General features: G+C 39.2%; 1 protein-coding gene and 1 long non-coding RNA gene across 2 annotated transcripts in view; one reads left to right on the forward strand and one right to left on the reverse strand.

Annotated features, from left to right (window-relative positions):
* Window positions 1-14811, forward strand: part of LOC140726427 (uncharacterized) — an 83410-nt gene extending 68599 nt beyond the window's left edge. The window contains exon 4 of the long non-coding RNA XR_012098633.1: window positions 12680-14811. This is a non-coding gene — a long non-coding RNA (uncharacterized lncRNA). The remainder of the gene's footprint in view (window positions 1-12679) is intronic.
* The window catches only part of hspa4l (heat shock protein 4 like), a 58979-nt gene that overhangs the window by 18744 nt on the left and 23987 nt on the right, over window positions 1-16248 (reverse strand). The window contains exons 7-11 of the mRNA XM_073042807.1: window positions 11286-11530; window positions 9792-9868; window positions 7773-7924; window positions 4788-4894; window positions 2351-2484 (exon numbers count right to left, since the gene is read on the reverse strand). Of these exons, the coding sequence (XP_072898908.1) occupies window positions 2351-2484; window positions 4788-4894; window positions 7773-7924; window positions 9792-9868; window positions 11286-11530 (715 nt within the window). The remainder of the gene's footprint in view (window positions 1-2350; window positions 2485-4787; window positions 4895-7772; window positions 7925-9791; window positions 9869-11285; window positions 11531-16248) is intronic.

A 16248-nucleotide genomic window follows, 5' to 3' on the forward strand; every position in this document is an offset into this window, starting at 1 on the left:
GCTACAGTCTGTCAACGATCAGAACAATTTTAAAGGATAAAGTGAGAATAATGGAGCATGTGAAGGCCCTTCCCCGATGAAAGCTACAATTATTACTAAGCAATGCAGTTGTTTAAGTACTGAAATACATGTTTCTTAAGTGTTTTATATGCATAGAAAGGTAAAGTATATACTATATACTAAGACAAATGTTTGACTGATGCTAAATAATACAGGATGTACCTGTTCCGACTTACTTATAATACCCAATACAAAGTAAATGCTATATAAATAGTTGTTATACTGTATGTTTAGGGAATAATGACAAGAAAAAAGTCTGTACATGCACAAGCAATGCGTGCTGGAGAGAGAACTTGTTTTTTCTCTATCCCAATCTGCGGTAACCTATGCAGATCCTCCTGTATACTTTAAATCATCTCTACATTACTTATAATTGCCAAAACAATGTAAATAGTTGGTATACTGTATTGTTTAGGGAATAATGACAAGGAAAAAGTCTCAAACAACAAGTGCTGGAGAGAGAACCTCCAGGTTTTCCCGATCTGCAGGTGGTTGAATCCACACATGCGGAACCCGCAGATAAGGAGGGCCGACTGTATTAGAAGTAGAAAGAATAAAAAAATAAGTAATCACAAACAGGCTAACAGGAGGGGGTCATCACTTCCCTGGCTATAGGTTGATTCATAAAGAAACTGTGGCCGAGGGCAAGAATAATCTCATATAGCACTCTTTGGTGCAGCAGAGTTGTCTTAGTTTTATGGCCCCCAGCTTGACATTTAGACTTTTACCATCTGAAAGCAGAGTGTCATCATACCGTAAATCAATGCAAGTATCTTGTGATATTGGATATGGCATAGGTTCAGAGTACCTCCTTGGTGCAGGCTGAGAGTGAGCATCCCGAACTACCTCTTGGGGTTCATGTTCATAGCTCAGACTTCTGATTCTCAAATATATCAACATTGGACACTGAGTATGCTGGATTTTCTCTGTTCCATGTCAACATAGGAACTCTCACCACAGAACTTACAGTGTTTACTTAGTGGTCTATTGAACCTTGTTTCTGCTAGGTTGCAGCTTTGTCTGGTTGCCTTCTAAATGGATAATGAGTTATTAAGTGCAGATCTTCTGGCTGGACTGAGTGAAATATATGCTAGACCAAAGTTATTTATTGTGGTCCTATTGTAAATCCAATTTTCCGTATGGATGTAACAGTTTTGATGCAAGATCTGTTACAAGTCTACCCCATTCATTATAACAGTAATAGTGCACCATGGAAGAGATCCTGGAGGTAAACACAGGACCAATTCCATATGGACTGTAGTCATTCCTAACAATGCCATCTTGCAAGGATGTATTTGCAACAGGTAGCTTGACAAAAGTGAGGTAAAGGTGCAACACAATACATATTCTGACAGCTTTGTGCTTCAGGACTCAGCCTACTTATTTAGTGGTGCTGTTAGGGCTGCTCTTGATGATAAACACTGAAGTCTCCCAAGCAAGAGTTCATATAGTGCCTTTGTTACTTTCGGTGCTTCTAGAAGAGTAATGACCTTTGTGAGGATATGTGGCAATAAGGTCTCCTCTTTCATATTCAACCTAAATTCATTATTTTTTTAAAAATGCAAAGTCTGCAGTCAATGTTGAGGATGCCAATTTGTACAACATGATAGTGCCACCTCTGGTGCACCTGTCATGACTGTGATACAGGACATCTAGCCATGAGGTAATTTAGCAAAAATATAGAGATTTATTTTCTGAAAACAAGTACAAGCCAGCTTTCACAGATTTACAAACTGGTCCCTTTTGTGAAAAAGACAAAGTATGACTTGTTTGGGTAATTATAGCATGACTAAATTTTGAACTTAGGTCAATGCTTCAGGGATCATCCAGTGTTCTTCTGCTACTAAAGTGAACTGGTCAGCCGTTCAGTGCACTCAGGTAAGGGTAGCAAATTTCTCTCCTGAAAATCATTATTTTTAATTACAACTTGGTATTTTTATGGTCACTATTATTATTTAACTGAATGCATGTCATTATCTGCCATTGCAGTATTTGAATTCATGTCTCAATTGTTAGTCAAGGCTCCAAATTACACGTCTAGTAATTTATCTTTTGCACCACTGTACCTTTTTAACTTGGTGTTCGCAAAAGTCATGTTGTGGACGGGTAAATCATGAAAAACCTATGTTACAAGAATGGAATGGACACAAGTTGGGAAGTTTTTGAACGGTGAGCAACATCAGTGAATGTCAGGTGCCATTTAATCATCACTTAAAAATCTAAATGGTGTGCTCCTGTTTCTATGTAATAAACTAAAGACACTTGAGATTAGTTTAACTAAAAGCCTTACCTATTCTGGAATCTGGATAGTACAGCTCCCGTGGATTACTGTAATATGCATCCAAGTCAAAAGGTTCCTTCTTGTAGAATGTGATGACTTTAGAAAATGGTGCTGCATGATTTCTGCTGAAAACTTCACATTCTCTGTAAAAAAATTCAGATACTGAGAACCAGCTACACAAAATTAATTTAATACTACATTCTTATTTCAAAATTACGGTACGATTTATCCTATATTGTTTTGCAAAAGCTTCCAATTATTGGTACGCAGCATAATGACAACTTTACAACTTAATAAAATTACTGTTAATCAAGGTTGTTTTTTTGTATTTGTATTTAGGAGAACAAGATTGAAAATGTCAGTTGTTTTCTTCAGATGATACACTGAAGAAGGTTTACGTATAGTCGGAGCCCAAGATCAATTACTCTATGACTCTACTAGTCACAGCTTGTTAAACTTAAGGTTCTTTAACAACAATCAGCAAATTGAAAGGTAGCAAGTGTGATCTCACTATTTAAGAGATAAAGAGAAAGCAGAAATTTTGACCTGCTGGCTTGATGGAAGGTCAATACTTCTGATGAAGTATTGGGGCAAAGAACTCAAAATGAAAAATTAAAAAAAGGCATGGGAAATCAAACAAAAAGGTTTTCCCCCTTTCCCAGTTCTGTTCTGGTTCCAAACCATTAACAAATTTTCTATCCACATTTCTGTGCACGTTCTCTGTAACACTGCATTTGTACTGTTATTTTACCTTGTAATGCATCAGTGCTATGTCGTAATAACTTAACAATAAACAGTATACAAGACAAATTTGTCACTGTACCTCAGGCCATTTGACCTGCTAAGAGTTTCCAAAGAACACAAAAGTATGATTAAGCAAAGTCAGCATGGAGGGATATCAAGTCTGAGTAAACTATTTGAGATCATTGAGGACATATCTGGTACACACAAGATGGAAGCACTGGATGTAGTTCTTTTGACTATCAGAAGCCTTTCAGTAAAAATTCCTTAAAGGTTGAATCACATCAAACAGGGGTTACAGCACCAGTATAGTTGACAGTTGGCCAACAGAACACAAAGGATTAGAATCCTAAATTAAGCAAGCTGTGACATGAAGGGTGGCATAGCATTTGTTGCTCGGACTCCAACTATTCACAACCTTTTTCACTGTTTTAGCTGAAGCAAACAAGTGTGACATTAAAGTTGGCCGATGAAACAAAACCAAGTGGGAATATGAGAAGTGATGAGAGTGCAAAGAGCATCAAGGGAATACAGATGAGTGAATAGACATCAAGATATTTGGAGTCATGTGAAAAAAAGGCTAAATTTTCTAAATCAGTTTCCCAAGTTATTTTTTTTTAAAAAAATGGGCAGAGATCGGAACATCCAAAAAGGGCTCAGATGGCCAAGTCAGTGAAAGCTAACACAGGTGTATCAGGTAGTTAGGAAGGCAAAAAGAATGCTAGTCTTTACTGTAAGACAATTTATTCACCTTTTTTTTCGGATCTGAGCATAACCGACATCTAATTGCCCATACCTAAATGCCTTGAAGAATGCTTTGTTCTAATGAAGATACTCCCACTTAGTGCTGTTGGGAAGGAAATTCGAGGATTTAGGCCCTGCAATGATGAAAGGCCAGCAAATTGTTTCCAAGTCAGAATGCGTGTGACAAATGGATGGTATACAATGTAGTCACTGCACGATGATGTACGACATGAACAATGATGTATTACAAATGCCAATCAAGCAAACTAATGTGTCTTGGGCAGTGTCACTTCTTGCATGTTGCTTCAGCTACCTTCAAACAAAAGATGTATTGTACAATACTCCTAATCTGCAATTCGAAGATGGTGGAAACTCTGGGTTAAGTTGCTCCCCACTGCAAGACACACTGCTGAGATTTTATAGCCACAGTATATGGTTGGTCAGGTGAACCCCAGGAGGTTGATGGTAATGTTAAGGGTAGAGGTTAGACTCTCTAGCTGGAGATGGAAAATGCCTGTCATTTTTGTCGAGCAAGTATTAATTGTCATTTACGATCCCACGCCCAAATGCTAACTTAGTCTTGCTGTGAGCAGGCACAGCCTGTTTTGTTTGTTGAGGAGCTGCAAGCTGGTGTTAAACTTTGTACAGTAAGAAAACACCCACAATTCTGACTTTAAGATGCAATGAAGATCATTCAATGCAGTATGTTCTGGGGAAAAACTGAGTGACATCTACACACAGGTGGTTAAAGATAAAGACACACAGAAAGAGACCACATTCCTAGAACTTAGAGCAATAAAATAAACACACTGTAGGAGGAACTCAAGAAGGTTGAGCACATCCATGGAGAGGAAGAGACGAGACCTGATGCAAGGTCTTAACACTACAGACTATTTTTATGCCTCCAAAGATACTGCTCTATCCATTGAGTTCTTCTAGCAGTTTTTTTAAGAATACTTACCCAAGTCCTTCTTCAGTTGTAGATTTCCACTTCAAAGTGATTGGAAAAGGAACTACGTCTGTGATGGAAAATTCACGCACTTTAAATGCTGGTGAAAGAATTGCACACTGGATGGAATAGGAGGAAAAAAAACACCCATGATATTGTAGCATAGTTTTTAATACGCAGTTAATATTAGTAAAAGTTTTAAAAATAATTGCCAAAAAATGACTATATAATGACACTACCAATGCAGTTAGTCTAAAAATTCAACTGCATTAAATAACTCCTTCAAATTAAACTTAAATGCTAATTTTTCATCTTCCTGGAGTGAAACCTGTTGAGTGATATTCTGAAAATATGATGCGCTTTTCCTGTTGTATTACTTTGCACCTTGTGAGGGAAATTTAGAGCAATTTGTGCACTTCTGGTTTTTCTTACTAACCAGAGTTGTACAATACTATTACTTATCTTTAATCCTTCTGGGCATCCCCACCCACTAGGGTCTCTGATTATGCATTTATCTGATTTATGGTTCTCAACCCTAGGCATTTATCATTTTGGAAGATTTCATCTATTCACCTCCTGCCATTTCAACACTGGATCAAGACCCTTTCTTTCATGACTATCTCATTCACTCCTCCAAACCCTGCACTCAATCTCCAACCCACTCAAAATCTCAGTTCTTGACTGTTAGTTAAAATCATTCTAATGGCAACCTCCTATTACTGGCACGGTGACATAATCCAAAAACTCCAAACCACAGAAATTTGTATCTAGGTGCCATGATTAAAATGGTCAGTACCAAATAATTGCCTCAACAAAACTTCCACCCAATCTGCTCACCATAATGCTTTCATTCCATTCTCCTAATTTACCACACTCTTTTGCATTTGCTCTGATGGTAGTACCTTGCACACGAGACCCAATGCAGATCAGAGGACGGTTTCAACTGAAAAAAGCAGAATTTCCTGGTGGTCAGCCATTTCAATTCCTTGCTCCTTCTCCCTACCATTCCATTTAAGGGACCATTCCCCCAAGAATATTTTTGTTAATTTCATCTCCATCAATAACCACTCTCCTTCTCGTAGAACCCTCCCATGTTACCAGGAAATGTCACTTGTTCTTTTAGCTTTTTACACTACCCTGGGATCCAAATATTTTCCCACTGAATTAACAATTTATTTCTTCCTTTTCTCATTCAATTTCCTCTGCAAAGTAAACATATTGTTTGATAACTATGCAAAACACCTTAGTACAGTCAGAAAGCATAACCCCAAGCTTTTGTTTACTTCTTAAATTTACCCCTTTCCACATTAAAACTAAGTATTTGGCATTTTCACCTTGGAAAAATAGACCACCTACACCTCTCCTAACTTTATATACTTCTATCAGGCCACTAATCAGTCTCTGACATTCCAGGTACAAAGTCCAAGTTTGTCCGACGTCTTATAGCTAATATTCTGCAATCCAAGCAACATCTTGGTTCACCTCTTTTGCAACCTCCCCCAACCCAATACTCCAGATCTTTCCTCTAATACAGCAACCAAAACTACACACAGTAATGCAAATGTTGGCACAACTAACATATTTTATACTGCTGCAACATGACTGCTGGACTTCATATTCAATGCCTTTACTGACAAATGCATCATTCTACAACCTGTGTTGCCACTTTCAAGGAGCTATGAATTTGCATCCCAAGATTCCCAAATGTCCTGCAATTTACTGGCATAAGCTCATTGGCCTATAGCCCACTCTTTTGGCTTGTGAAAATTGCCCTTCTTAAAAAAAACTCTGAGACCAGCCTGTGGTTAGAAGGGCACAAAAAGCTCTCTGAAGGCTCCAGCAACTTCCTCCCTTGCCTATCTCAACAATCTAGGCTAGATACTATCAGGACAAAGGGATTTCTACTCCTTAAAATTCAAGAGCCCTAACACCACTTTCTTGTTATCAAGGAGCGTTAGAATAGCAGCATAATCCTCCCCGATGAATAAAGATGCAGAGTACTCATTTAGTACCTCCTCTACTTCTTATTGCTCCAGCATAAATTCCCTTTTTTGCTATTAACAGTTCTCACCGACTTGCTACATTAATTTAACTCCTGCCCCCAAGGAGAACTAGCAAACCCCACCACCCCACCCATGTGGATATTGGGACCTCACCAATTTAGGTACAACCAATCCTTCTTGTAGATCACCCGTCTTGAAAGAGTCCAATGATCCATGAACCTGAATACTTCCCTTCTGTATCAGCTCTTAAACCACTCATTTTACTTCTTGCCTCACGAGCATGTGACAAAGGAAATATTCCCAAGATTACTACAGAGTAACTGCAGTGCAGTTTTGCAGATGCACACTGCAGTGTGTGTTGTTAGAAGAGGGAACCAGTGTGGTGGATGGAATACCATTTGAAAGGGTATTTGAGTGTTGTTTGGACCACACCCATCCTCACAAGGCTGAACACGAAGCCCTTGTAGGAAATGCCTTAAAAAATATGAGAAGTTTTTGCACCACTCATTACAAACCACTACCAGTACGAAGTGTTCATGCAATTCTTCCAGTAAACATCTTCATCAAACCACAAAACAAAGCATTTAACACACAAAATGCTGGAGGAACTCAGCATCTATAGGGAAAAAAAGGTCACTTGACATTTTGGGTTGAGACCCTTCATCAGGACTGCAGTTGGTTACTCTGTAGTAATCTTGGGAGTATTTCCTTTGCCACATGCTAGTGATGCAAGATAGGCTTTTTGCAGAAAAATCCTGAGCAGCATTTCCCTACACTTCCCTGATAGTCTAGAATTTTTTTTCTCTAAGGCAGTGTATTCTAAGTAATAATCTACTGACAAGTGACGAAACTTCAGTTGAGTAATACACGACAATAAGAATTATATGCAACTCAAAAAGGAAAAGTCAAAAGTGATACAATAACCAAATACCTAGGTAATATTTTCTGGAGACAAAAAGAAAGACCATCTTAATTTACATGGTAAGAAATTTACCTGCAGAGCACATCCTCGTGCTACAGCTTCATCAGCATTGAGGGTTGTGCTCACATCTTTGTGAAAGAACTTTGCAATTCTCTCCTTCACAGCTGGAATTCTTGTCGCCCCACCCAAAATTTCAACAGAATAGATATCTTCCAGCTGCAATTCTACAATTTAAATGCATCAGTTACTACTAAACAAAAATGATTGTATTTTTGAATTCCAGCATCATACACTTAACAAATGTTCTTCATGGATAAAACATGGATTTTTATTATTCTCCAACATGCTTCAGAAGTAATTTCATACAGACTCAAGATTCAACAGGCTAATACAACCAATTAAAATTTACAAAATCTGCATCTATTTTTACTTCAAGCTGCAATTCTCTGATTAGGGGTCTCACATCAAATGCTTTACTATCTGCTCTTTCATTAGCCTGCCTCCTTGAAGCTTACTGTAAATAAGAAAACAGTTTTATTCCTGAATACCTTTTAGGAATGTGCAATTAATCTATATTCCTTTCAAAATTTATTACTCACTTGCCCATTCTGCCAGCCTATGAACATCTTATTGTAGACAATTACTAATACTACACCTCAAATTTCCTCAATAAAATCACTTTTAAGTATCAATAATAAATCCAGGTCAATTATTGCTTAATAATAATAATTACTAACTTCTATAAGCATTTCAATAAAAAGCACAGCCTCAATTTTACTAAGATAAACTTTGACCAGTTGCATTCATCACTTCTTTTGCTCCAGCCCATCAGACCAAGTTTACACTTAAAATTCTCTCTGGTCACTTGTGTCTTATGCACAAATCCTATTTTATTAACTATAGTTTTAATGAAAACCAGGAGAGAAATGTTATCAATTTTCTGCTAATAGATTGTCACTCTCCTTCAAATCTCATTATCACTCCCCTTAAGAGGGTTGAGAGCAGGTGGCGGGCAAAAAAAACTGATGACAACTGTTCAAGTTCTAAACACGTTTGCCTCTCATGCCCACGTCTGTGTCCATCTGTCCGTGCACGCGCCTCTGTGTCTGTACATGTGCGTGTAGGGGAAGAAGAGTGGACAAAGAACTAGCAAGTGATTGGTGGACACAGTCACCAATGGAGGGAGGGAAAGAGTGGGAGCGAGGCTAGGATGTGTCAGGTGGAAACGACAAAGGGCAACAGATTAAAGGAATAGCACCTCATATTCCACCTTGGAAGCATTAATGCTGGAATGTAATTTTTCCAACTTCTGGTAACCACTCCACTCTGCCCACTCCATCTTTTTCTCCCTTATTCCACTGACACCATGACCCACTCTCTTTTCCCTGCCCCACTCCCTCAGTCTGCCCATCGCTCATACATTCCTCCCTCCAGTCCCCCCCTCACCTCCTTCCCTTTATTCCACGATCCATTGTCCTCTGATTACTTTTCCCTTAGCCCTGTGCTACTTCTACACATTATCTCCTAGCTTCTTACTCAATTCCTCCTCTCCCATTTGTCTATGAATATCCATTTCCCTCCACAGTTGTTGCCAGATCCACAGAGTTCCTTTTGGACTCACTACCAGCTTTGTCCCTACCTTGCACTTTGGTAATTAACAATTAATCATTGTTCCTGAGCCTGGTATCAAACCCAGTGTTGAGGTTTCTAGGAAATGTGCGCAGCTCTATTCCTACCTCTAACATGGCCTGATCCTACCCATCTCATTAATTAACAAAACTCCATGCCAGTTTTTTTTAATATACTTTGACTTCAACTTTAACTATCATCCTTTTTCTTGACCTTTAAACTTATCATCCAGGTTATCATTGTACTTGCCTTAACGTAACACCAATTTCTAATCACTTGTTGCCCATAAATTCTTACAATTCTTGGTTAACAATTTATTTGAAAATTCTTCTCTAGTTATATGATCCAACTTGGCTTACCCCCTCCAACTTCATTCCTCCTCTAAATCTACAATCCTTAGTTTTATATTAAGAGCAGCACAGCTATCCAAGTTAGCAGAAATTAATCAATGAATCAACTTACTGGCTTGTTCAATTATGCTTTTTAAGGGGGCCTCCACTCTGTTCAAAAGTGAGGCGCAGAGTTCTTCAAACTGTGCTCTAGAAAGGAAAGATAATTATTTTCAAATATGTCATTGTTTCCAAATGGTTTTCAAAAAGAAACAATATTTTTAATTGAGTGAATATAGGGTAAGAGATGATTAACTTCATAAACAATATTAAGCAACTTATGCTGTTATCTTGTTTCAGTTTTACAAATAAAAATGATTCAGCTACTCTAATTGCGAAGTGTTAAACAGTATCACCAGCTTTACACAATTTCATTCATGTTAATTTTGGCAGAGCACACTTAAAAATCTAAAGTTAGATATCACATCTTTATACAATATAACAATCTTAAATAAGTATATAGTAGAAATTTATTAGGACCTTGCTACAGCAATCCATGCTATCTGATCTTTCACAGGAGATCTGGCCTTTTGAAACTTAACTGAAAGACTACGTTTTGTTTTCCACTTTAAAATCCAGATATTGCTTCTTTCTCAACCACTGCAGTCATTCGGGTGAGTAGGGAATTCTAGTGTTTAAACCTAGCAACATATCCAAGTTAGGATGCTATATGAATTTGAACATGCAGGTGCTAGTATTTCCATGCATCTGCAATTTGTCCATCTTGATTGTTGTGGGTTTGCAATGCCGATTTTATGAATTTATTGATAATGGAAAACTTGCACATCTAGATTGGTGGATGGGGATGGAGTCAAAATGCTAGCACACAATATTCCATTACTTGCCAGATATTCCTTGCAAATGGTATAATGACTTTAACTGAAAGTGGGAGGTGGATGGGGACTTTTCTTCATAGATTTACAGCCTTGATGCACTAGTAGTTAAACATTTACTTGGCTAGTCCAGTTAAGATTCTGGTCAATAGCAACCCCCAGGATATCAATTGTTGCAGGTATGTTTATGCCACAGAATGTCAAAGAGGTGGTTATACTACTTTACTGAAAGACACCATTTGGTGTTGTGCTGTTTTCAATTACCAGTTTATCCCCAAATTTTGTTTTGGTCTTGTTTCACACAGGCACAGACTGCAATTTTATCAGAAAATAGCAATGCAATTCGACATTGAGCAATTAGCAGCAACTTTTTCATTTCAGCTTACGATAGAGACCATGATTCAGTAGTAAGGTGATGGTTGAACCTAGGACACTGTTTGGAGGAACTCCTGCAGCAATATTCCAGACCTGAAATGATGAATCAACAATCACCTTCCCTTGTGTAATCCAAGTTTGTTGGTTTCCAATTATTTGTTTTACCAAGGCTCCTTGATGCCACAATCAGTTAAATAGTGCCTCAATGTCAAAAGAAGTCATTCACAGTTATAACGGCATTTCTAAATATTTTAAATCACATTACAAACCATCTTCCAGATTGTTTGCACTCTTTCCTTTAATTCAGCCAAGTTGAAAATCTGAATTTAGAATGAAAGACTACAACAGAATGTAACTACCTGTTCATTTTTCCAGAAACATCAATATCATTCATGAAGCACTCTATGTTCAATGGAAGATCAGAGGCATTTGCACTCATTAGCTTCTTCAATTTCTCACACTCCTGGTGTAGTCGAAGTAAAGCTCTAACATTAGCCTTTACATCTAGCTTGTACTTTGTCTTAAATTCTTCACAAAAGTAATCTACCAAGGTTTCATCAAAGTTTCTTCCACCCAAGTAGGGATCAAATGCAGTTCCCAAGACCTGCAAATGTTGGGATGGGATATCAGAAGTTAGTGGACAGTAAAATACATTCTACATATTTGAATAAAGAAAACTAGTTATATAATATTCAACTAATTTATTTTACTGACATGTCCTAATGCCATAAATTGCATAAACAATGCACTTAAAAGGTTTAACCAGATATTGCTTTACAACTTAACAGCTTATTTTGAAACAGCAATGAGGAAAAAGGGCTCAATCAGTACAAGGACTTGGGTGCAATAATTCTGGATAACCACAATAATAATTTAACCTAAAGCATCACTACCAAATTTATCCCATATTCTTCTAATAAAGTTACTGTAACCAAAAAAAACAAGCTCAATCATTGATCTACTAATAGTTGTTGAAAAAGTTCTAGAAAAACAAAAGGCAATCTTCAAAAAGGTAATTTTCAAAAACATGCAATTTTAGTGTATTTTAAGGGTTGCCCTAGGTATTCAGTTTGCTGGAAATTTTAAATACACCCTATCCTTGTTATATGCGTCCTCAGACAATGTGTATTCAGTTATGCGAGGAACTTATTTCTACTAACGTCTCCTTATATGCGTCCAAAACTCAGTTATGTGAGGAACACTGCTTTTCCGCCAATACAAGTCACGTGAGCACGCCTCACAGTCTCACCGTTGGGATAAGAAGCACCGCTTTCACGCCAATACAAGTCAGGTGTATGCGACTCACAATCTCACTCCTGCCAGTCTCGCATTGGTTTTGGCAAGGTGTGGATGTGCGATCTTGCGCTCTTAGACTTTTGTTGGTTTTACCCATGATGCAGTGATTTTGTGCTTGAAATATTTAACTATGGCTCCTAAGCGTCCGATGTCATGCCCTGGGCCATCAGCTGAGTGGCAGAGAACCACTTTAACACTTGAAAAAAAGTTGGAAATTATAAACAGTGCAACATCAGGTGAAGGTAACACAGCTCTGGGACATTACTGCCGGGAACAGAATCTTGCCTTTAAAGTTCTTTCGTTGCTTGATAATGCACTAGCCCATCTTAAACATTTGGACAGCATTCACCCTAACGTAAAAGTGCTTTTCCTGCCGCCTAACACAACATCGCTGATTCAATCAGTTGTCCAAGGTGTGATCCACATTCAAGGTGTGTTCTTTTTTTTTTTTAAAAAGGCGAGCTATCTCACAGATGCTGCAAGCAACAGACAATTGTGAAAATCCTGGGAGTCTACCAACGATGAGGGAATGGTGGAAGTCGTAACGCCTGGCACAAATGGCGATGGACATGGACCCAATTTTAGAATGGAGTCAGCATTTCAGTCGTTCCCTGCTGTCTACCCTTCTTCCCTACAAGCAAATTTATGCTGAAAAACAAAATGCTGCCAAGCAAACAACCCTCAGCTTTCTTCAAACCGGTGACATCTCCTGTAGCTGGCAGTTCTAAGAGTTCTGTGAGTCTTCCTTCACCCCTTACTGTGCTTGATATGATCCTGACGACCACAACCATCCACCTTATCCATGTAAAGCTGCCCAACACCACAACAACCATTCATCTCCCGGAGCAAATACACCTGCCACTGTTGGTCAGTACTGTACACCCTAGTATGTTAACTTTCTGATTTATTACATTGAATATTACCTTAAATTGATGAAATATAATACAAATGTTGCCTTGTGGTACTGCTTTTGTGTCATATTGGTATGAAAATATGAATAAATTACAGATAAAACATATTTAAAAAGCCCTCTGGAACGCATCCCTATTTTCTCCATTTAAATAATTATTCACATTATGCGTCGACTGCGAGGAACGTATCCCCTGCATATAATGAGGATAGGATGTAGTTGAGCAATTACCTGAATGACAATACCTTGCACAAATGACTTACACTTAATTTAAACCTCTGCTCCAGAACTGCTCAATTTGATTGGATTGATGCTGTGTCACAGTCATGATGAAAACCCAAAAATTGAACCAATCCGGGTTGAGTTAGCCAGTTTTGCTCAGAAGAATAGACTAAAGAGTTTAGCCCCCCAGGTAGGGAATGAAAGAAATAGGAACCAAAATGCTAAAATGATGCCAACTCAATTGTACTAAGATGGTCAAGTGATACTCAAGTCACATTTTAAGCATTAATAATTACTGGGTAATGAAGAGTGCCCACAGTGTAATATTCCAGAAATGCCTTTAAGTGGAGGAGAAAAATCAACATTGCCCTAAACAAAATATCACTGTAATGCTTCATTGTGAATTGAATCTATAAATAATTCTTCAAACCAGATCATGTTAAATACATGAAGAAACTTTCACATTAATTTATAGTAGTGGTCGCCAACCCATTGATTGCGATGGACTGGTGGATCTTTGAGACTTTCCCAGTAGATCCCGGGAAAAAAAAAGAAAAATAAATGCACAAATACTGTTGAGAAATTGTTTCCGGGTTGCGGGATTTTAGTTCCATTCTTTCTGCCCAGTGCGCATGTGTGTAGCTCCCCCGCCACGCTCTACGCAGTGTACTTCAGTGGTCCCCAACCACTGGGCTGAGGAATCAATATGATTTGTTGAACTTGAACCTACGCAAGGTCATCTGTCGCCTAAACGCAGTGATACTCTTGCACCAGGGATCACTGGTTGGCCTTGGATAACCGGCCGCCTCACACGTCCAGCAGAAAGTGCCGTTGCTACTGGCCTGGAGCGCGGACAGATGGGTGCCGCCTCTAAACCTGTATAAGGGGTTTCTTCTTTTATGTTACTGCTAAAGCTAATAAAATGGCTTCTTTGTTATGTTAAAAATAAAAATGCTTCTTTGTTATGGTAACTGCAGAGAAAGTGCTTCTCTCTCCCAGTTTGTTTGGGTTATAATTACTGATAACGAGAATTGTATTAATTTGCTAACCAATTGGGATAGATGTTATTCTGTTTTGTGCGTCTGTAAGCTATTGTTTCGTGGGCTTTGGGGGAGAAGGCGTTGGGGACAGAGAGAGAGAGGACGTCATGTTGTAAGCTGGGCAACAGAGCGGACCCGAGCAGGAGTCCGAGGCCCAGGGTCTTCTGCAAGGAGAGAAGACAAGGACAGATTCGTGTGGAGCGTCTGGTCGACCACCGTTATTGGACCTAGGCGGCAGGTCAAGGAGGTTGGAGGGGATCGAAATGTGGCAAGAAGACTTCGTTAACTGAGCTCCAACGGTTGTGCATGAAGTAGTTGAACTTTGATAAGTTTGGCGCCTTTTACTTTTCCTTTTATATTGTATCTCTATTAAGTACATAGTTCCAGTAAGATCTATAAACTGTAATAATTTAATGGCATGTGGTGTACTGTCTGTTATTTGGCGTGTGTGTAGATTACACAGCATCTACACAAGCTGGTTACCCAGTTTAGCGAGGCCGAAGGCTGCTCCCCCTAGACGGAAGCGAGCTGAGATAGCCCGAGGCTTACCAGGGGGCTACACCTGTTTAGCACACTGAGTGTTTGTTGGGAACTCGGTGCTAAAATATTCGTAGACGACTTAATTCCGGCTCAGGGTTCTGTAAGTAGCAGAGCAGCTGCCTTGCTGCGATCTACGGAAACAAACTTTTGTCGGCCGATAGATCCTACAAGGGGGGTGCGCAAGCATCCCGTTGCACTCCCCGCTCAGTCGGTCTCTCTCTCCGGATTGGCCCCGGCACAGGGACCTCTGGCCCTGACCTTGTCCTCCCACCCCACCCATGACCAGCCGCACCTGGCCAAGGCGTCTGGTGGTGGGCGGGAGGCTGGAATTTGGGCTCGGAGGCTGTCTAATGAGGCAATGGTACTCTGGTACCTTGAGTCCAAGCACCCTGCACTTAAAGACGAACCTGTTGAGATTTTTCAGCGGAAAAAACGTGAGCATGCAGGACAGAAGCTAAGTGCTGAGAGCCCCGAAAACTAAATTGTAGAATAGACTGGACATAAGGAACCTGCTTCGAGTATTGCTGTATTCCGGTTATGTTTAACACCCCACCCCCTGCTGGCCGGTCCGCAAGAATACTGTCAATATTAAAACGGTCCGTGGTGCAAAAAAAGGGTGGTGACCCCCAACGGACACACATTATTTCTACCTCCGGGTTGCGGGGTTTTACTTCTGGTCTTTTCTGCCGGGTGCACGTGTGTGACTAATTGATTTAGTAGGGTCGATCTTGCCTTTCGCCAAGGCTGAGGTAGGTGATCTTGGGCTTAAAAAGGTTGGTGACCACTAATTTATAGGTACTTAGGCTAAATAAACCATTATTGAATAATTAATAAATTGTACTCAAAAGGGAAAAAAAACACGTCTGTGGCGACCCACTTTCTGCGCAGGCAAACCGGCTCACAAATAGGCAGCGCACAGGGAGAGACTTTGGTAATGCACCTCTGACATCATTTCCACCCGGAGAGGGCAGGCGCTAGGGATTAAATGCCAGCACCGTGAAGTTTGAATAAACTAGTCTCGAAACGACTTGCCGACTGCGTGTCGTTATTTCAGCGCTGTGTATAGCAGTGCTACAATTATTCAATTGGAATAATGCATCATTGAATTATTTTTTTCTTCAAAGTTTGATCAAGTTTTAATAAAAGTACACAATCTTCTCTTTTTTTTTTAAAAGGACATTCAGCTCATCACTACCAGTTTTCAGATACTCAAGGTCTACTACATTATGATAAAATGCAACGCTATATGCAAGATTAGTTATCAAGGTTTTGTATTCCATTTCCTTTAAAAACTTCAGTTTCACTGTTCTTTTC

Source organism: Hemitrygon akajei, chromosome 4 (assembly GCF_048418815.1).
Source record: "Hemitrygon akajei chromosome 4, sHemAka1.3, whole genome shotgun sequence".
NCBI classification, from domain to species: Eukaryota; Metazoa; Chordata; class Chondrichthyes; order Myliobatiformes; family Dasyatidae; genus Hemitrygon; species Hemitrygon akajei.